Here is a 22399-nt window from a genome sequence, read left to right as displayed (position 1 = left end):
GTGCCTACACTGGGTACCCACTGTTCCTTTTGAAGGCGTTTGGAATGGCGCTGCTTTAGGTCAACAACCTTTCTAGATGACCTAAATGTTCAGTCCTGTGTGTGCTGAGTCTCGCGCCACGTACCTGAATCCACTCTTTGTAGGAATCTTCCCCGGGAGTCCACCCGTTCTCGGGGTAGTGGAGGCGGGAGCGTTCCGCAGACCAGTTGGTGCTGTACTGGGAAGAAGCGGTGATTTGGTCAGAATGAATCTCCCCCGATTCCATGCCCAGAGCTTCCATACATTTGAAATCTGAAGGGGAAGAAAAAGGGCCGAAAGTCATCAAAACAAAAGGGACTCGAGATGCATCTTTCTTTTTATAACTTGGCAGATGAAAACACTCATTTTGATGTTCACAGAGAATCTTACAGAAGATGACAGTGAGGGACTTACTGGGATGCAGCACTGGTATGTGACGGTAATCGTAATCATGGTAATAATTTTGAAAAGCAAGGCTATGAAGATCTCATCGTGATTATTTTCCTCACTGGATCCAGCTTGACAGAAATACCATCAGAAACTTATTAGGAAATGATGGGAATTCTTAGTTACTTTCAAAGTTTAATACAGAAGCTATATTTAAATAAAATTTTACTAATTCTTTCAATATCTAATAAAATGAAAAAGATTTTATGTCTATGGTATAATCCATATTAGGTGGACAGCAGATCTTAACGCTCTGTTTTTCAGATTCCTTTTATTTGACACCCGGGTCACCTCTCCTTGACTCCCTTATTTCTCATGCCTCCTGCCCCTAGTTTATATCGTTAAAACGTGGGAGTGTCCGTCAGAAGTAAACTGCAGTATCATATGGTCCCAAAGAGGACCATCGCTTTACAACATAAAATAATAATGCTCACAGTGAGGACTGTGATTCATGAATCATATATTCCATTAGGCCTCATATACTCAGTGAAACAATGAAATATGACATTGATATGAAATATGATAAAAGGAGATGAATAATCAACCTTAGGAAATGTGAATCTAAAGTAATAAAGTGAAAAAAAAAGTTTTAGAGATGAAAGATTCTCAACCATCAAGAAAAATCTCAATCAAACTTTCACATTTTCTGAATTTTCTGTCATAACAGATCAAGTTATAGGGCATAAAAGGTTTTCTTTCACCAGTTTCATGCTTTTAAGGTTAGGTTTGTTATTTGTTAATACAAAAATATTTATAGATACAGAGATATGTAAATTAATTGATCAAATTAAGTACAAATATGATTTTGTAATTTAATTGGCATTTTTATTTTCCTGGTAAAAAAGAGACTAGCCTGTAGGACAGGTTTCCAAACATCCTCTGTCCTCTTCACTAGGTTACTTTCCAACCTGACAGCTAGACATGTTGAATCACACATTCATTGTTTTTTTCTGATGTTTTCCTTAGGCCCTTGAAAGAGCTGAACCCCACATAGCTTTGAGGAAGATTTGAGTTGGTTGAATTGCATATTTTAATAAGATGCGAAACATACTACCTTCTCTTTCTTTTGAGGAAAGTTAGAACAGAAGTCGAAACATACTTGTTTCACCCGAATATCCACTTCTATTCACATAAGAAAGAAAAACAAAATGGCTTCCATTCTGGGTCTTCATGACCCAAACTATGCTGTGTCAGTATCTATCTTGTAAGACTTCCTGTCAATAAACCACCACAGATGTGTTTCTATCACTTCTGATTGATGCCGGTCTCTGTATGATTCTCAGCCCGATATACATTCAAGGGTACCAGACAGGAGGTCTGGCTCTAGTTCATTGTTTCAGGTCACTGTTTTGCCGTTTCCTACTCTCTCCCATGATTTCAGAGGCTTAGAAGCAGCCTTCTCATCCACGATTTTCTTAAGAAGGCACACCAAATAGTTGTTCCTATTGATGTTCATAAAAACCATTTAAAAGAGAAAAACAAATACTAGGCACTCCAATTCACCAAATATTTCTTTAGTGTTTCCTGTGGCCACAAGGGGTGTGAGGAGGAAGAATATGGAGTGTTTCCCACAGTGCTTTGCAAGATGAATAAATACTGACCTTCTGAGACACTGCTTTGCAAGACACTGTAGTTGGCTGAGAAGCCTTCTTTTGCGATCGCGCTGTCGGTATAAAAAACCATGGAGAGAATGCCTGATGAGGAACGGATCCGACCTGGGGTCTTCTGCCCACAGTAACGCCCGATGTGAGGGCCAACTAGAAAGGGAGAAATGCAGACAACATTAAAATAGCTTTTGTTCCACAGCAGACGCAAGAATAACCATTTTGTAAGCATGGGTCCCCACAGAACCCAGAAGTCTTCCCTGGTTAATTGTTTTGCGGTGAACATATTGGATCAGGTTTGTGGAGAGGATTTTAAAGTGTGCTCAGAAGGGCAGTCACAAATGTAGCTACATTCCCCACTGAGCAGGACTGTTTTCAGAAACAGAATCGAAATGCTTGCTCAACAGCAAAGAATGAGGTTTGGGCTGTCAAGAGGCACCTTGACATTCACCTCCAGGAGCAAACTGCACACACTGCCCAGGGCCGAGATGCCTGGTAGGCTGTGATCAATGAAGATTCCTGAAGTTGCCTTACTCACTTCTCCCACCGCAGGAGGAGATGTTGGGAACTGGTCCTGCATGGAACTAGACCAGTACCAGGAATCTGATCCGACACTGACTAGTCCCAATGTCCTTCCTCAATCCATCTTTTAGTCCTGCAGCCTTATACGAAGAGCATCCCAGACTCGGAAAAAGGACGATGTACAGCGTCTTACTCAGAGCTCTATCTACGGGCCAACTAATAATTGTAACAATTAAAAAAAAATAGAAGCTACGGATTCTAATAATTTATACATAACAATAAGTTGTAAACCAAATGAAAAGAAAATGCATCTGACTTTTCTTCCAATTTTTTCTTTGCCAAACACAGGAGAGGTGACTGCATTGCATTTGTGTCCAGTGGCCAAAAGATGACCCAATGCAGCCATTTGACTATGCATGCTGGGGAAAAAGAGGAAGGACCCAAGGCAGTGAAAGAATGGGAACACTGATTAATTTTGATAAGTCACACTGCTGTTTGGCTTAGATCGGCCACCCCTTTACTGAAGAGCTGTTAGATAAACCTTGGTAATTAGTAATTGTAAGTTAACCTTATAGACAGTGCCCAAGCCCTCTGGGCTTAGAGAATCTTTCCAGTTCCCTGTCCAGATCAACAGTAAGGCAAAAAAGAAAAAAAAAATCCTTTTCCTAGGCTTTTTTTTTTTTTTTTTAATTGCACATATGGTAAAAACATACCAGATGGTTTGGGCTTAGAAGGACAATCTGGTGTGGACCATTTTCCCCTCCAAGAAATCCATGGTTCTCTGCATTTCATCTAAGAGTTATTGCTTTGTCCAAGGAAGCACAGTGAGTGGTCCCCTCTCTGGAGGGGTGGGCCTCCGGCAGGGACACAGTGTACCAAGGCCCGTGTGTGTAACTTGGATGCAGAAGGCAGTTGATGGGGGACTAGGAGAAGCTTCAAATGTGATTGAAAAAGTGAGCCTTAGAAGAGCTGATCTCCCTGGAGCCACATGGACCCTCTGAGCTCCTGGTAGGCAGCTGGCTTGTCTGAACACCCTGCTTTTTAGGGTACTCAGATCCTTGGCTAACAGGTTTCCAGCTCTTGGCCAACCCACTTAAAAACAAAACAAAACAAAAATCAAAACACCAAAAACCCAACCAAAGTGTTTCCACGTTGGAGTTAGTGCAAATTGGTTACGTTGAATATCTTTCACAGTAATTGATTTGATTGAATTCAAAGAGTTTTCCCTACAGTAACCCCTCCCTCTCCAGCAACCAAACACTGTGTGTGTGTGTGTGTGTGTCTGTGTGTGTGTATAGACTGCTTTGTCATGAAGAAAACAAGGACAGAGCCCATTAGGGGCATCGATACCGGTTTTCTACAAGGTGCCACGTGGTCACGAACAGTGGCTCTGCATCATGGGAAGAAAATGTTGTCATTTCAGACTTCCCAGTTGGCAGAAGAAAGCATCTCAGGAGAGGAAACTGTTTTGTTTCTCTTCAGTTTCAATCTGAGCCTCAGCTTCTACATGTGTTAGTTGTTTGCCAGATTTTCTTCAACCTGAATGAATCCAACACTTTTTTTCCTTCCCTTTGGAACGCAAAAGTTGCCCATGACACGAGAACATCATGCTAGAGCCACGAACTCGGGTCTTCCCTTTCCACAAAAAGAATCCCATTTCTGATGTGCAATCTTAATGAGAAGACTAGAGTCCATTCATATGATCTCACTCTTTTTCCTCGTTTAAATTCCATTATCGTGGCTTCATAACTTTCTGTTTCTTTAATTTGTGGGCAAACTTTTGCAGCCTGAGTCCTTGGAGCCATTCTCTGATCCCCACAGCCACTGACCCCTCCAAGAATACAAGTGCACAAGGAAAGCTGCACTTGCCCCCCTACCCCCTTAAGCTGCAGATTCTCACCCTCCACTACTACCCCATTCCTCCAGGGAAGTGGGGGGGAGGGGGAATCTCTTTGAAAGAGCAAACAGAAGAGAACTTGTCTAATGCAGACTCATAATTTAGAGAGTCTCCATGACTCACTGGTTTATAATGTTGAAGACTTGCTGGGTAAATCTGCCTTCTGTCCTTCAGAACATTGCCCCCGGACAGCAGTGCGCAACTCTCTTTCGGAGCCCTCGAGATACGAGAGTGAAAAGGCTTTTTCGACCATAAGACAAAGAAGTATTGAATTTTCCTGAACAACAGCAAGACCTTAGCCGAGCAAGCTAATGCAATATTGATCTGAGCAGGAGTGCACGCAGGATTCTTATCCATCTCCTGAGTGTGCTCATTTGTGTATTTACATGGACACAGCTATTGGATTTCCTACTTCCGTTTTCGTAGACCCAAAGGCCAAGGAGATGAATGGAAACTGTCACAAAGACAGCAGTAGAACTCAAAAATTGCATTATTGAAGAATTTAAGCCTGCAACATGTGCCAAGCAATCTCTTGTGGGGACAGTAGGTCTGCAGTGATCGTATCTTTCCAAGTGTGAAGGCGATATGGGGTTTGTGTTGTTTAAAAGATACACCAGCAACCCTAAATGGAAGTACCCAGTTCTCTGTATTTTTCCATTCATCTTTCCAGGAATTATAACCCACCTTAGAATCAGACAACTTGGCTTTCTGCCTCCTTTCTATGTGGAAAAAAAGGGCACCAATCTCCTCATTTTAAAATGAGGCATTCCGAAAAACCAAACAAAAAAGGGACTCTTTTAGAAAGGGTATAAGGGTATAAAAGAGACCATGTACTCTTCTACAATAGTAAACTTTTTATTGGAGGATATTGGGATTTTGCAACTCTTCCCCAGGGGGGGAAAAGAAATCTGCACCTTTGTGTCATTTATATCTTGGAATGTGTCTATTTTATGCTTATATCATTTTTATTTTCTATTTCTACCTCCGAAGGTTAATTTTAATATTAAGAGTAAGTCAATAAAAACCAAACAGAGCTCAATCTAGTTTTCAAGAAACCTATTCCTCAAACAGTTGATAACTTTTGGAATGTAGGTAACAACTGCATTTCTGGTTCCTTGGCCAGCCTAGATGAGAGCGGACTTCAAGTGTGTTCATGCCATGGGAGCTAAGCATTCACGCTGGACTCCATGATTCAGCACAAACACTTGTGACACCCGCCAGGGGGGCACACTCAGCTCCTGGCTCACAAACCATATGCAAACTTCCATCAGTCACTTCAGAGTCTCTACCTGTGAGTCCGTGGAGCTTCCGAGACCAGTCCGTGGGGATGTGTGATTCACCCCATGTGTGTCTCGGATTCTGAGTTCTGGAGTAAATCACTTTTCTTCAACGTCAGTCTAAAGCAATGGGTAGCTTTCAATGACTTAGTCCTCTCATGCATTGTGTATGATAAAATGCAACCTAAAATCACGGGATGGTTTACAGCCTTCAGAACCTCCTGGTTGTTGTTTTTAGAAGGGGAATCAAAGAGTAAAAGCAATTTTGCTGGCAAGGAACTGTCTGTGTTGAACTAGTATGACAAAAATGTCTCTAGTGCCACTGACGAGGAACCCAGGAGGGACCGTCTGCCATTTTGCCTAAAAAGGAGAGAGCTGTTACTCTAGAGTAGGCTGGACGAAGCCGGTTAACTTTTAACAAATATACATAGTTTTCACATTGCAAGGCCAGTTTTCTCTGGGAATAAGTCAAGTGCACCATAGTTTCAAACATGAGTGAATTGCAGGGCTGATAATTCTTATTGTTAATTGTTCCTCGCTTCAACTCAGTGATTTTCTAGAGCCAGAAAATTACTACTTTGAGAAACCCTTGACACTAATAACAATGTGCTTCTTTCTGAAAGTATTCTAAAATAGTTGGTTGATTGGACCTCCTTTTCAGATGTCAATTTAAATGTAAGTTCTGGAAAGGAAGGCTGCAAATTTTGGTTGTGAACAAATAAACCCATTATTAAATGTTCCAACTATTATTACAATACTATTATAATATTGTTTTCCTAATTATTGGATTGACTACTTGGAAATCAATCAGCACTCTGTTTGGGCAAATCTCATTACTTAATGAAGGAGTTTCGATAAGATCATCATAACCCTATTTATATAGTAATAGACCAAAGAAAAAACTAAACCAATGATAGCTCACCCATTTACCCCAATGACAATATAAGCTTCCCCTAAACCCAGTTTATCTCCATTGCTGTTTACTGCTGAGGAACACAGCTACATTGAATTACACTGATAATTTTAATGTCATTTCAAAGGCAAAGGCAATCTGTTTCATGTGATACTTGCCCTTCATTCATTTACAATTTAATATTTATTTAAATATTCCTTCCTCCTGCCTGATCATAATATCTGGCTTTATTTTATAGATGGTTATATATCTCTAACTGCATGACTTGTAAGAACTTCCAGCCTGCCCTTTCTGATCTGTGTGGAGTGTGTTCTCTAGAGAAATCTCAATATTAAACCAGACTAAACACAAGACAAGCAATGCAGCTGCAACAAATTATTTGATATTATCTCCCTCTGTTCAGGATTTGGGTGTGTATTTTTGCCATTCACCTCCTAATTCACAAGGATTGACATGGAAAACTTTAATTTAGCTATTCACATGGCTACCCACCCCCTCCTTCAAATCTTTGCTAAAATGTCATTTTTGTATTAAGACTGACCCTGACCACCTTACTTAAAATTTCAACATATACATCCCTCTTCCTAACCCTAGCTCTTTTCATGCTTTTGCTCTCCTCTTCTTTTTCTTTCTTTCCATTTTTTTTTTTTTGTTGTTGTTGTTTATAGAACTTCTCACCTTTTGACATTCTAACCACATAAGTCACTCATCTAGAATGTGTATTGTTTATTGTCCCATTCTCCCTGGCAGGACTGAAGCTTAGAGAGGGCAGCCATCTTTGACTGTTATATTTAGCAAGTGGCCAGACCAGTGCCTGGTACATGGTAGGTGTTCAGTCAATATTTTTTAAATGTAGGACGAATTTAGATGATAAGTTCAGTGTAGATAGAGGATATTTTGAGGTGATTCAAATTGCCAAAGATAAAAATTGCCTCAGAGCAGACAAGGAATCTCTCTAAATTAGCAATGCCGCGCCTCTGCCCCCAGATTAGGAATGTCCAAACATTCTCATTCCTTTTCTAAGTTTCTAAATTTTTGGTAACTGCATAATAGATAATTTTCTATTATAATTTCATCCTTAAAATTGTATCAAGTACTTAACCTCTCTGGTCCTTAATCTCTGCATTTGTAAAGTGAATGGTTTGACTTAATTGCTCTCTTAGGGTCTATGAATTAATGACCAGTAGGCAGGTCAATGAAAGGAGCAAAATACTTCAGTCAGGAAAACCATGTGTTGGTCCCAATTCTACCACAAGAAAAAAAAAAAAAAAGAGTCCATAAGACCATGTATAATCTTTCATCCTCAGTTTCCTTGTCTATAAAATGAAGAAACTGAACAAGATAATTACGGTCTTTTGAACTGAAATGTTTCATTGTTGCTTTGCATAAAGAGACTTACCATTTTGGTTTGTTTTTCCTCCTCCTTTTGAGCTATTTTTTTAAAAAAATGTTGCATGTATCATGACACTTGTAAAAGTATCCGAGGGCCCTTCCCCCAGGTTCTTCCCTTTTGGGGATGCTTCCTGCCCTTCTTACCATCAGGGAATCCATCCCAGATTTCCAGCCGGTCATAGCGACAGAACATTCCCCCGGGAGGATTTGAGTCGAGCTCCAGGTCAAAGCTTTCAAATTCCAGGATAATCTCTGACATCTTTGGTGCAAAGATAATATAAGTGCATTCAAGGCCGTTGGGATATTTTTCAGGGAATCCGGGGGACTTTATCACTCCACTAGATGCTGTGTAATTCTGGGAACATTCAGGACCTGGGAGTAAAAGAAAAGAAGGAGCAAAGTAAAAATCCCGCTCACACGACTTCACCAAGAAATAACCTGAGCAAAGGCAACATATATTTCTAATAAAAGCTCACCATTACAATCACTGTCCTAATCATTCATTACTCAGCCTTTTCATAGGAGCGGTAAGTATGGAAAGTCAAGTTCAGATTTATTGCGTTCCCCTTAGTTTTCCATTTGTGTGAAGCAATTTAAAAACTTCTGCTGTTGCAGAGAAAAAAATGACAAATATAAAATCATGTGGGAACAATGAATGAGTAAGCTACAGAAATCTCGACAGAGCCCTAGAGAAATAATTATAGCCCCTTCAAGCTTAAATCTTTAAATCTTGAGGCTGACAGCCCTTTATTGGTGAAATAGAACATTTACAAAAGCGAGGGAGAGAATTCAGTGGAGGGAGTTTGGGTTTCAGATTCCTACACCAATGACTCAGTAACTCTGCCAGATGTGACCTATGCCTCTTTGACAAACTAAATGTGAAAGGTAATTCGTACATGTACCCAGGGTGAGTGACTCATTCTGAGTGGTGTTGACACAGGTGTGGCGGTAAAGTGTGGCTGTTAGTGAGGGCACGATAAACTGTGATTACAGGCCGTGTTGCTAGAAGTCACTTGATATCAATGTTGACATCGTTGCCTTCCCCAAAGTAGCAGATACAGTGTCATTCTAAAATTATTTTTTAATATAGTTGTGTGGGTGTGTAATGCACACATTTTTAGAGTATAATTTCAATGACTAGTCAGTGTTCTCAATACTTTACAAATTATGCTAATTTGTAATTTACATTGGTCAAGCTCATACACACATGTATTGCAAGTTGACCTTTTGACCGTACGGATGACCGCAATTTCAATTCACGGCAGCCAGGACCACATGGGATGGTATTCACCACCATTGGAAATGGCCCATCTGCAAGAATGTGAGCCCATCAGCTTGGCCCCTTATCACCGCCACCACTGGCATGATTTTCCAAAGAGATCTTAAGACTCTCCTGGAATCAGAGATGACTTGACCCTTTCGAACTTCAAGATCCAACCTGGGGGAAAGTTAAGTTCAACCATTCTTCTCCTGGGCCATTGTCTCACTGATGGGCATCCCGTGATGGCATGCATGGGTTCAACTCTAAATAAGGAGGTTTGTTGAGAATGTTCTTAACTAAATATTCTCCCACAGAGCGAAGTCCTGGAGGCAACAGTGTAGTCATCAATACAGATTAAATTTAAATAGCAGATCTCTATTTTTAGTGTCTAGGGTTGGTACTCTGAATCTCCAACTCCGTGCATCTGGCAGCCTTTTGAGTAAACAAATCAATTGCTTGCTCCCCATGTACATATTAGATGTCTATGGCACTAGACATGCAGAAGAATAAAACTTATTAGCTGTGCACAATAAACCCGGCCTGTAGAGGTCTGACTGGTTTAAAATGCCTCTGAAAGTCTTCTCAGTTGTGGCTCACCCTTCGCCATGATGGCTGCAGATACTTATTTATCTGATTCTAGTTAAAGTTACTAATATGTGGCATTTTACCATGTCAGTTACAGGTGAGAAGATTATGAAATGTGCTGTACTGTTTATATTGTTTCTAAGTGAGTGGCTTGCTTCTCAAATGACAGGGACTACGCTAATGCAAATCAGCAATTTGAAATAATAGATTTATGATACTGGAAGCCCTTTTATTTAGGAACAATGACCCTGGAGCCCTCCAGCTTCCCGCCTCGGGCAAAAATAATGCTTTGGCTAGGCCCTTGTAAGGCACACTGACAGCAGGCTTTAATTCAGTACTAATATTTTCTCCTTCTTAAAAAGATAAAATTGCTTAGGTGAGATCAAAATTTAATGAGAGGGAAAAAAATGATAGGAATTAAGGACATACTTGTTTTTTTAAGACTTTATTTATTTATTTGTCAGAGAGACAGAGAGAGCGCGCACAAGCAGAGTGAGCATTGGGTAGAGGGAGAGGGTGAACCAGGCTCCTCACTGAGCAGGGAGCCTGACTCGGGTCTTGATCCCAGGACCCTGGGATTATGACCTGAGCCGAAGGCAGATCCTCAAGCAACTGAGCCACCCAGGCGCCCCAAGGGCATATTTTCAAAATCAAATAAATTTCAACGCCTTCACGGAAGCTAGCCCAGGTATGCAACAAAAATTGGAGAAATTCTATGGGGGTAGTGGAAGAGAACTGGCTTGAGCACCAGATCTGAGTTCTAGTCCAACCTCTACTCTACACCTGCTGTGTAACCTTAGGTGGCCTCCTAACATTCCTGGTCCTCAGATTCTGTGTATAACAAATGGGAGGTGGGCTTTGGGATTTGGAAAAAAAAAAAAAAAGCCCTTCAAACTCAAAGAGATTCTATAATTTCCTGCTTCCTCCTGTAAACATCAAGATTTGTGTTAACATTTTTCTTGTTCACTGTTGTGTAGGTTTGCCACTGTTGAGGAAGCACTTCCCAAAGAGGATCAAGGCAGTGGTGCGGGTTACGGAATCCTGCAGAGTGTACACAGCACTAAACAGGAGGGAGGGGGAGCAGCCCTGTATGCCTATGAGTGAGCAAGGTGCTGGTGTGGGAGGTGCACACTTGGACTGGGCAGCCCTTGAACACCGTGCTTTCGAGGTTATTCGTAAGACTTAGGGGACCTTGTGCTGTAAGAAGGCCATGCCACATTGTTAATGACATTAGGATATATAATAGTAATAGCTAAGACACTCTCTTTGGAATTATTATTAAATATGCAGACTCTAAAACACATAATATATGAAGTGACCAATCTCGCTTTCAATAAATGTGCCTTCCCCACATAGAGACCCACCGAAAATGTCTCCAGCTTCTTCCAGCCGTTGAGCCTGGATGATTCAGGCCAAGGGAAGGATAGGGGAAGAGTGATAGGTAGGGAAGCATGGGTTCCCTGGAGAAATTTTTTTGGTGAGTGGGAATAACTTTAGGGGGGTGGCCTAAGCTTTCAGCATCTAGGAAAAGACATGGACGAGGGGAAAGTGGGGAACCTGGGGAGAAAATCAGGGTGTCTGGGTGTCTCCAGAAGGCATGGGAAGAGGAGGGAATGGGTTTTGCTGACTGTCAGGCAAAGGTAGCCTTCTAGAAATGCAACCTTAGGGATGCAGGAACGGTCTAAATTTTCCTTAGAACTGTAATCTATTGCCAGGAAACCTCAGGGTCAACTGGTGAAAGGCTCATTTATCGGTTCAACTATGATTAGTATAATGTATGTTTTTTGAGGAAAATTGAAATTGCTGTACTCTGGAAGAAGTGGTAGTTTTTTAAAGGAGATTCATGGATTCTATAATATCATTAAATATCATTTTTTAGGGAAAAAATGTCCATGAACTTGTATATGTATGCATTAGTGTACTGTATTAGCTAATGACTTCCTGTGGAACCCCTGTAAGAATGCAGTATGTACAATGAGGTGGGAGGGGGTAAGATATTTTCTTTGCATTTTTCAGGTGGTACCAATCTGGTTGGAAAATGAACTATGCACACATGAACAAATTTGAAAATATTAAGGAGAAACATAATGGTTAGTAAAACACATCTCTGTGTGTGTGTGTGTGTGTGTGTGTGTGTGTGTGTATGGTATGCATATGTGTGTATTGTACACTTGTGTAGGGAACAAGTCGGGTATATACATAGGAAAAAAAAAAGCTTCCTGACAAGAACAAGTTTAGAGCCAGGTTTCCATGGAGGTTAAGGAGCAAGGGCTCTGCAATCTGATAGCACAAGCCATATCCATGAGTGTCGTCACAGCTCGTGTTTACTGAAGACATTTTTGGTGAGGGCACTGGCTCCATGTTTCCCATGTTTCCATTTCAACCAATATTCCCCACAAGTCAGTCCTGGACACTATTATCCATTTACCAGATGAGGATTCTGAGGCTCAGAACATGCACGAAGATAGTCAAAAGCAGAATTAACTTTCCATTTAGTCTGTTGGACTTAACCCAGCACTCTGTCCTTGGGCAGGAAGCCAAGTGTGGATCTGCATGAGATGAGGCTGGAGAAGGTCGGGAACACTTGATGTCAAGCCTTGAGCTTGACCCAATGGGATATTGAAGCTTGACTCCATGGGTGATGGACAGCTGGCAAAGGCACCTCAGGGACAATGGCTTGATGACCATTTGAGAAGTTGTAGGATAAGAAGGTGTAGGATAAGGAAACATAGGGAGAACCCAAATTGGGCCTATTCAGTTAGTGGCTGTGGACGCAAAAAGGCAGCATGACTTTTGGAGACTTGTGGATACAAATTCAAAAGAACTAGAAGCCACACTGAATGTAGGGAAATGAAGAGAGAGAAGAATTAAGGCTTCAAGTCTCAAGGGTGGTGTTGGAGATCAGGGCAGGGAAAGGACAGTACCTCCGGGGAATGGAGGTGAAGGGAACCGAGTTCGTTTGGAAGGAAGAAGAATTCTTAATGACTTAGTTACCGAGCTCTCTTTTTCAACCATCTTCAGATCTTCGAGAAGCAATGCAAATCAAAGGCTACTCCTCAACTCTTTTCTGACCCCATGTTTTCTTTGATAGTGCCATAGGCAGGTAAGCAAGCAGATGTAGATGTGTTTATACGTGTGTATGTACATACGCATACAAGTACAATATGATTTAGAGAACAGGCCCAGCAGCTTTCCACACAAGAATATAAGTACATATGTAATCAGCTGTACATACTGATGTTGTATATAGACTATTACTTATGCTATAGATTTTCTAAGTATATGCTTATATAAATTTTTGAAAAAAGTTATCTCCCTCTCTCCATACTTACATGGGGACAGTGCCAGATTTCTTTGAAATTTTTAAAAAGTTGTACCAATGATCCCAGATCTTGAACCTCTGGCCCTGGATTGGTCCCTACTCCCCACATTACTGTCAACTTAAAAGGGAAGGCTGAATTTGACAAATGAAAGGACTCTAATAGCTCTTGTTGAAAAACAGTGACATCCAGATAAAGATACATTGTTTATCAATTGACTGATATATGCGTTCAATTTCTTAAGGCTGGGAGACTAGGAATTGTCAGGTTCTATCTATCTCAATATATACCATTGGAATAGTTGACTAAGTGATTATATTGGAGAGGGAGAAGGACCTTTATTTCCTAAGGAGAATAACATTTAAAGCTTTGCTGTTCGGTTTCTTCCAAGAGCTTCTTTCCCCAACTATTCCTCTTCTTAACGGACATTAATAGAAAAGCTCCTCTTCCTTCAATAGTTTTAGAAAACTCGAAGGATAGTGGACAACTTTGCTTTTCCTGGGAAATACCAGTTGTGAATTTTGTAATAAAACAAAGGGAACAGGATGCACAAGACTTTAAGGTAAAAGGGACTCACACAATTTAATGAAGGAACTCAAGCTTCGAGGGCAGATCAGACTTACTTTTGAAGAAGCAAGCTAAGAATAAAGGCTCTTAAAAGAGTTTTACAGAATATATGTCTTATAAACACTGGTCAGCATATTAGAATGATGCAATTTTGAGCCCTGAAATACTTAAATTTAAACATAACTTCTGCCATACATCGGGTAATTTTTCTTTGGGTAAAGTATTTTCCAACAGTTTTGTAGTGGGAACATATACGATTTTCACAAAAAGATAAAAGCATTACGTCTTCTATTCGTTTGGTCTTTTTCTTTTGGTCTTTCATGGAATCAAACAATGTGAATTAACGTTGAGTCATACTTGTTCTACGGGAAGTCACTCACCTCTCTTGAAAATTTCATAACGTATGGAAAATCCAGCGCCATGTGTCTCATAGTCAGAGACAAATTTGATAAAGAGAAAGGGCCCTGAAGACACTACAGGAGAAGGGGCAATCTTTCCGCAGAACTTCCCCCACAAGCGTCCATTTTCATTCTCTCCGTCGATGACTTCCACGTAGTCATACCTAGCACAGAAATACGGAAGAAAACAAGAGGTTAGCAAGAAATGCCCTCAAAATGTCAGTGATTTAGAAGGCAGTCCCATGCAGCACAGTCTGTCAGGAAAACAGTGCTATCTGCATGCACCACTGTGTTTCATGGAGGGAGAAAAATTCAGCAAAATGAAATAATTGAAATGGACTACATCATGTCTGTGTACATCATCTGGCAACACAGAACTATTAAGAATAATGGCGTCCATTATACTTGCAGACAATGTCACTTAAAGTAACCAATTAACAAGAAGAAGAAAAATCTCACGAGCACAATTCTCTAGTATTAAATTGTGTTCCTTTGTCTATGGTGGTGGGGTGTCAATATATAATGCTATTCATTCTTTTCAAACTGTGAAGTTCTTTTATGAATTCAAAATGTCTCCTTGGCTGGAGCTCTCCATGAACAATACTTTGATTTCTGTGAGCGACCCTCTAAACATATGGCCACAGAATAATAAACAGATTCTTTACGATTTAACTCAATTCTACCAAACTCCAGACTTCTTAGGGGAAAAAAACCTCTCTCTGTACCCACAGTGGTTAAGAGAGAGATCATCTGCCCCAAGACTATCTGGAATTGCAGAACATCATCTCTCGGAAGAAAAACGCTTATTTAAACATGGAAACTTACTTTGTTTACACCCACCAGCCTGAATCTTTAAAGGAACACTGTTGTTTGGAAGGGAAATGTGGCACACGTGGAGTCACCAAAGTGATATGATTAAAGAAAAAAAAAAAAAACAACCAACACTTTCAGGCTGAATAACAATACCAAGAGGAGACAAATGGTAAAGGAAGTCGTGATAAAATATTATTCTAAACACTGTACTGAGTTAACACATATTTTTTTGTTTGTTTCCAAAAGGGAGCTGACTCCAATAGACTAGCATCCTTCTGGAAAATAGAGAGATTCTTGTTTGCTTGGTGTTACCCATTTCTCAGCGTCTTTCCCTTCCCTCTCCTGTTATTTACCAAGTCACCTGGGAGCCAGAGAACCTGAGCTGTCTTCCGTTTTTCTTCCAGCCCTGACATGAAAACATTATAATCCGTTCATTTCAAACCTTCATTTTATTTCTGTGTTTAACTTGGTTCAAAAGTCCTGGGATATATTAATTTCAGGAATGGCTAAAATATGGCAGTAATATAAACTATATCTGGCAATTTAAAAGAGATCAAAGTGGGGGAAATCTTCCTGATGACCAATGTCATCTTTAACAATCCCTTTTCAAACTGTCCAGGACACATTACTTATGTTTACATAAAATCTCCCTAGAGAATGGCAAAGATGATATCACTAGTGTGAGTGGACAGCTTAAGGCTCTCTAAATTAAAAATGACATTACCTCATCAGTTAAAATTGTGTGCCAGCTTTGTATATATCAAGAAGAAAAGAAAGCTGACATTGATGGAACTAAGCATTAACATATGTGAATTATTGTATTAACTGCATTTCCTTTGCTGCCTCTGATGTTTCCAGTAGTAATCACTGGCCAGCTAGCATCACTGTCCCTTGGCAAACCTACGGACCTACACAGAGGAACTGTTTGGTTCCCAATATTTTGGGAGATGTTTTGCATGTTAAAAGATGAAGCAGGAGGAGGAGAGGAAAAAGTGGAGGAAGAGGAGGAAGAAAGCATTAGGTTCAAAATCTTGGAGAGCCTTTTACAGCTGACGGGGGGCAGTCTGGAAAAGTCTGGAAAGAACACCATCTCTGTATTCATTAAAGCCTCCATGTTGGCATTTATGTAGTAATTCCTTTTATCTCTACTGCTTCATTGACTAGACAGATCTGCAAGCTTTGCCCCATGCTTGCTTATAATTTAACTGTGATTTGAACTGTTGGGCTATATTAGGCCTGGTGACGATGCAGTCTAGGCTTTTTACTTGAATCTTGACATGGTCTGAATACTAAGGGGCCAACTCCGAGGGCATTTTGCTTCCCAGGATCCAGTAAGAGAGGTGGATCAGGCTTTCCTAAGAACTCAGGGTGCTTCTGGGAGGGGCCTTTTCTCCCAGGTAGGGGAGAGCTCAGCCAATATAGGGCTAGTGAGTTGCTACAGGGAAAGAAGCTGGTATTTTAATTAACATAGCTTCTAATAGTAAATACCAGGCTCTCCTCTTGGCAACAGGAAAAGCTATTTTTAAAAGGAGGAGCGGGATTAGAATCCCCTCCCAGCAAGAGATAAGTCATTGCATCGTTAAGTGCCAATTTTAGGAGATTGAATTATTCAGGGATACAATAGTTACATTTATAAACTGGAATGCTGCTATCGTTTTAGCACTTCCCTTCAAAGCACCATCCAACAGGGCCCCAAAGAGTGTCACAAATAGCAGTTCATGTAAATATTCAGGAGGGTTTATGTGCACAAGTTGCAAAGGTTGGTGCTGCCAAGGAAGTTAAGAAAGCAGCTTGCATCTCCCTCTGGAGTTGATACCAGTTCCTCTCCATAAGTTTCTTGCTGGCAAACGTGGTGCCAGAAATGCAGCCGATGTGCCAGCATCCCTCCCTAGAGACTAAATGTGTCACCACAGCAACGCACCCAGCCTGCCTTGGCCTGAGGCCCAGGATCCTGAGTTTGCAAATTTCGCTCGCCCAGCCTGCTGCACATTGCTCTGTTACTGCTCCAGTGTGGCAAACACTGCGTTCCTTGGAATGTCACGATCCCCGGTCATGATGGCGGGACCTACACAGGTGACCACAGGGACACGTGTGTGCCTCTTATTCTGAACCGACACGTCATGGCTGCCGGAAGGAGAGCTGGGAGTTGTGTCTCGGGAATCGAACGCACCAAAGCTGGAGACACTGGGGTCAGCTAGTGGGTGCCTCTGTCTGTTCGGAGCCCTGCTCCAGAAAGTGAATCCTCCAGGTTCCAAGGAGCCCTGTCGGAGTCCACAGGGCACCACCCTTCACTGCCGGAGCCTGGGCCAGAGCAGACATGGGTCCCACCCAGGAAAGCCCTTCCTCAAACCTCATCCTGCCCACTTATCATCACAGGCATGACAGGCATGTAAATGTCATGGGATTTTTGGAATATTTCAGAGCACAAATCACCGCTCCTCCTTCTTTAGGCATCCTGCCATTTCTTTTCTTAAGTCTCCTGCCTAAATGCTTTCCCTTTCTGTGCTCATAATGGTAAAGCAGCCGGTATTTACTAGGAACGAATTCTTTTATGATTAAAGGACCCTTTCCCATGGCTCCCATTTTAGGGTGTAGTACGCCGGTGGCTCTTCTCAGGAGCATCCCTGGCTTCCGAATGCATGCTCCTGGCACTAAAGGATGTTCTGCTCCCATACGCTCACCCTACTTACGTATACGCGTGTGGTGAAAACACTCTGAATCCTAATACTAATCACGAGTTAGGTTTCCCCTAAGAGTGATAAAAGAATAAAGATTTCCTTCGAAGAATTCTTGAAAAGGATTAGCCAGAGATTATTTTTTCTTTTGGAAAGTTTGAATTACAGTTTTAGGAAAATAGCCAAGTAGGGGGAGGCGTGATGAGAAAACGAGGAATGCATTCAGTCGTTAAAGAATGGTCGCAGAAGCTTTACAGGTAAGCGGTGCTGAACGGATGGAGAGCGCCTTTTACTCAAGCCGGGGTTTCTCCAGAGAGTAGGAATGACCCCCGACTCTCCACGGTGGAGCCCACTAATGGAGAGAAAGCTGATCCTCTGCACGGTGTTGTCTGTGCGGGGGAGCTACTGTACCCAGCCCTCGCCGCTCCCGGACCTGCTCCCAAGATTAGGAAGATGGGTTTATAGGTGCCGGCGGCTTTTTCATCTCCTTCCAAGAGGCTCTACCCCCACGTGCGTCCACACATTAATAATGGAGAAATTTGATACCTGACATCATAAACTGGAGTGAGAAATGATGTTGGCTAACATAATTTTCACCTGCAAAAATGTGTTTCTTTGGATCTTTGGTTTATTTTGCACCAGGAATTAATAGCTATCCCTACTGAACAACCTGTAAACGATTACCACGCCGCTATCCAAGAATTACCTTACATATTCCCCAGAAGAGAACAGGCTTTACTCTCAGAGCATTAGAGAGAGGATTTGGAAATAAAAATACACAGTGACGGAGCTTGGAGGAGCCAATTAGTCTGCATCTGTGTTTCTGAGTGATTTTACATGAGATCTGCCCCTACGTTCTGGCTTGCTTGCAGTGTCCTAATCAAGATATATGAAGAGGCTTATAAGGTTCATGGCCCCTTATTTAGTAAAAGCAATTTTTAGAAATCCATGCAAAGGAAATAACCTGGAATAATATCAAATATTTATGCAAAACCAATGCCTGAAGATTTATTTAGAATAACATGGGTCAGGCAGGAAGGAAATAAGAAGGAATTTATATACAATCATATCATGGAATATTATGCAGTCATTAAAAAGCTTATTGGATAAACTATTTTTTATAACATAGGAAAAATGTTAGGATATCATTAAGTGAAAAATCTGAACATCAACCCTTATCTATAGTACAGTCTCAGTTCGCAGAAGGAGAACCAGAAGGAAGTATGCCGGGCCATGATTAAGTGATTATCTCTGGCTAGAGAGATGACATCCCTTAGTTGTTTCTATATTTCTCAAAACTTTTGCAATGGATCAGTGTTATTTTATTTATTTATTTATATTATTTATTATTTAAGTATGGATCACAGTGTAGGACTTGGACTCACAACCCTGAGATCAAGTCCTGAGCTGAGATCAAGAGTCAGATACTTAACCAACTGTACCACTCAAGCACCCCAGGTCAATGTTCCTTCATAACCAAAAGGAAGTTACTTTGAAAAGCATTCATTACCTATATATAAAGTAGCAAATCAATACCTTATTGCCTAGCTAATAATTTTTAATTTCTTGGTCAGAAGACACTATTTTTTTATGATGTTTTATTTAGAAGTAAATCAAAGTCTTTGTCTTTTTTTTTTTAACAGTTGGATCAATGAAAGTCTCGGGGTGCTTTTTAAAAATTTTTTAAAAAATTTTATTATTTTTGTAATAGAAAATTAAAATGAATGAGATTTGATCTTATACTGTCTGAAATCTTGACAGTAACACTTGCTATTTGTACAGTAATTTCCATGTTACTAAGTGCTTTCAGATGTACTGTCTACCATAGTCTGTACGGTGATCCCAGGAAGGCACCTACTGGGATCCTGCCCAGTGGGAGCATGGCCTTGGGGAAGCACTGGGAAGGGAGACATACAGATGGAATAATTTATATCCTTTTTTTTTTTTAATTTTTAAAAAATTTTAAAAAAATTAAAAAAATTTTTTCGACATTGTCCACTTTTGGGCAAATTTGATTCCAATTTCTGCTCTTGTTACTCCCTTTCATACATAGTTTTTGGGAGGTGGAGAGGATGGGTATGACCTTATTAATTTAGCATTATTCATTCACAACTCATAATTCATTTTGCAACTGGTTATTGTTGCTAGAAACATGCCACATCAACCAATATTGCATTGACTTTTCTTACCATCATGCTGGAGCTATATATCCAGACATCTGGGTGTGTGCAGAGGTCTATGTGCATGTGTGTATGTGAGAACAGAGTGTGACAGAGACAGAAGCAAAGAGAGCCCTTGGCCACCAGGGAGTGACATGAGTTGAAAGTTGCAGTGGAATTGATGGTGGCCATTGAATGGGCCTCCTTCTAGAGCTCTCCTAGCTATCCTAGTCCTGGTCGTGGTCCCCCTGCTCGGCCGGTTGTTCAGGGACCATGTGATGAGAAGCCCCGCCCAGCCTGAAACACAGGAAGGGTGTCCAAGAGCATCTAGAATCTGGGTTTCTTCCCAGTGCCAGCACCCTGGGCCTGAGCACAGATGGCTCCAGCGAGGCTGGGGCGTGGGCAGAGCCTAAATGATGCAGGCCCACCCACGCTCCCCAGGACGGCTGCGTGGGAAGGGCAGGCCCCTCTGACCACCACCAGGGCCAGAGCTGACCTGGGTCACTCCCTGTCCTGGAGGAGGTGGCAACAATCCAAACTCAGAGTGGCGAGAGGACCCGGCCAGAGAGCCCTCCGTGTTTTCAGAGGAACAGAGGGGCTGGGCTGTGACCTGGCCAGTTCTACCCAGTGCCAATTTCTACGAAAGCCATTCTGAATCTGACAACATTTTAAAATTTGTACAATAGACAAGATACTGCTGTGTTTATTATTTTTGTCATAGTCCCCTTTAAGGTTTGTTTCTAAGTTAGAAAGTAATTTTCCCTCATCAAAATAACATTAAATACTTTTCCTAAAGATATATATATATATATATTTTCACATATACACATTATTTTTTCTTCCTGTACGTACCCTGTGTATTACTATAAGCAAGACTGTAGGACATCAGTCTTTGATCTAGCACTCCTTTTCACTTGTATTGGCCCTTTCTAAAATTCAGTCTCCCCTGCTTCTATTCTGGCAATCCTTTTGACACATCCCAAGTCCAGTTACCCTTCCGATGCATCCCTAACTTTCAATCCCTATTCTTACTGTACCTATATCTATCATGTGTTTATGCCTATTTGCGCTTAAGTAATATGTTCTTGACACTGTTAGGGCATGAAGAGGTGTTTTTCAGTTGGGGTAGCTATCTGCCATGTTGGTGAGCCCATTCATCGTAGGAAAGTAGCGTTTTTATCAGCATTTCCATTTCCCCACCTCAAAGTTCCTCAGTACAGAGCATAAGTTCCAGAGTGCAAGGAGGATGCCTGGCTGGCTGGGCCCGTGCCGCACAGCTGGGAAGTACTTGGTGCAAAAGAAAACAGGCAGCTTTGCTCAGTGGTTGTTGTATATACCGAAGCCCAAACCATCTCTCTTGCAACCAGCTCCACTGATGATAAATGGGAGGCCAATGCCCTCAGCTCTCTTGGAACAAAGAAACTGCTGCAAACATTTTTGGCTTTTGTCTTGTCATTGTTCTCCTCAAAGGCCCACAACGGTATTAATCTTGCACTTGTCCACAGGCTTCCAGATAACTCTTCTCCAGGAAATCCCAACACAATACAGTCTCCCTAGCATCTCTTCCAGAAGGTGGCTCTGCTGATTCAGTATAGTAAGAGTTTCTATATGTAGGTAGTTGATAACTCGTTCACAGTAATCAGAGTACAGTAAAACTCATAAAGCTAATCTCACACATTAAAATTTTCATCTTTAAGCTTTTGTGATGCCTCAGGGTCATAATAATGAATATCCATAACTTTATTGCAGCTATAGAAAGCTGATGATTAATAGGCTAGATAGGAACATAATAATATATATGAGAGTTAACAGTCCTAGGAAATGAGGCATTATGAAAGTGAAGAAAGAAAATGTTAAAGAAAAAAAAGTTTCACTGGAGTAAAATTAAAAGAGATCTTAAATGGCTCTCCCTGGAGTGGTGCAAAGGGATGACAATTGACCCAGATGGCCACCGTGGGTCACGGCCAGTCAAGACCAGCATAGACCAGCATGGGAGAGAAACAGACAATAAATATCCAGCAGGTAATAGACCGTTTCCTATTGCTGCATAACAAATCACCATCAGTGGCGGGGCTGAAACAACACACATTTGTTAGGTCCATGGCATGGCGTGGCAGGGGTTCCTGGCTCAGGGTACCCCAAGGCCAAAATCAAGGTGTTGGCAGGATTGCCTTCTTATCTTGAGCTTGGTGTCCTTGTTAAAGCCCACACTGTTAGGGCAGGTCCCCACTTTCTCGCTGGCTGGGGACGGATCCTATGGGCCACCGTCATTTGTTGTCATGTGGCCCTCTCCAGCTTCGAAACCAACAGCAGGAAATCTGCCTCACAGTGAATTCTTCTTGTGCCTCTGTTCTTCAGGAAGAGCTCAATCCCTTCTAGGGGTTCACCTGGTTAGGTCAGGCTCATCCAAAATAGTCTCTCTTTCTTGAGGTCAGCTGCTTTGGTAATTTGATTGAATCTGCAAAATTTCTTTGTAGCAGCACCTGTACTAATGAATGACTGGGAGGAGGTGTGGGTGTCCCAGGGGTTGAAGAGCCTGGGGGCCCTTCTT

The 22399-nt window shown here is 41.4% G+C and overlaps 1 protein-coding gene across 4 annotated transcripts in view; it reads right to left on the bottom strand.

Moving 5' to 3' along the window:
* Positions 1-22399, bottom strand: part of NRP1 (neuropilin 1) — a 136225-nt gene that overhangs the window by 66748 nt on the left and 47078 nt on the right. For all 4 annotated transcript variants that reach the window (XM_044226943.1, XM_044226944.1, XM_044226945.1 and 1 more), the window contains exons 3-6: positions 14184-14365; positions 8215-8442; positions 2067-2222; positions 125-291 (exon numbers count right to left, since the gene is read on the bottom strand). In XM_044226943.1, the coding sequence (XP_044082878.1) occupies positions 125-291; positions 2067-2222; positions 8215-8442; positions 14184-14365 (733 nt within the window). The remainder of the gene's footprint in view (positions 1-124; positions 292-2066; positions 2223-8214; positions 8443-14183; positions 14366-22399) is intronic.

This window comes from Neovison vison, chromosome 12 (genome assembly GCF_020171115.1).
Source record: "Neovison vison isolate M4711 chromosome 12, ASM_NN_V1, whole genome shotgun sequence".
In the NCBI taxonomy this organism is placed as follows: Eukaryota; Metazoa; Chordata; class Mammalia; order Carnivora; family Mustelidae; genus Neogale; species Neogale vison.
The sequence above is the reverse complement of the archived record's forward strand: the minus strand, read 5'-3'. Positions and strand labels throughout refer to the sequence as shown.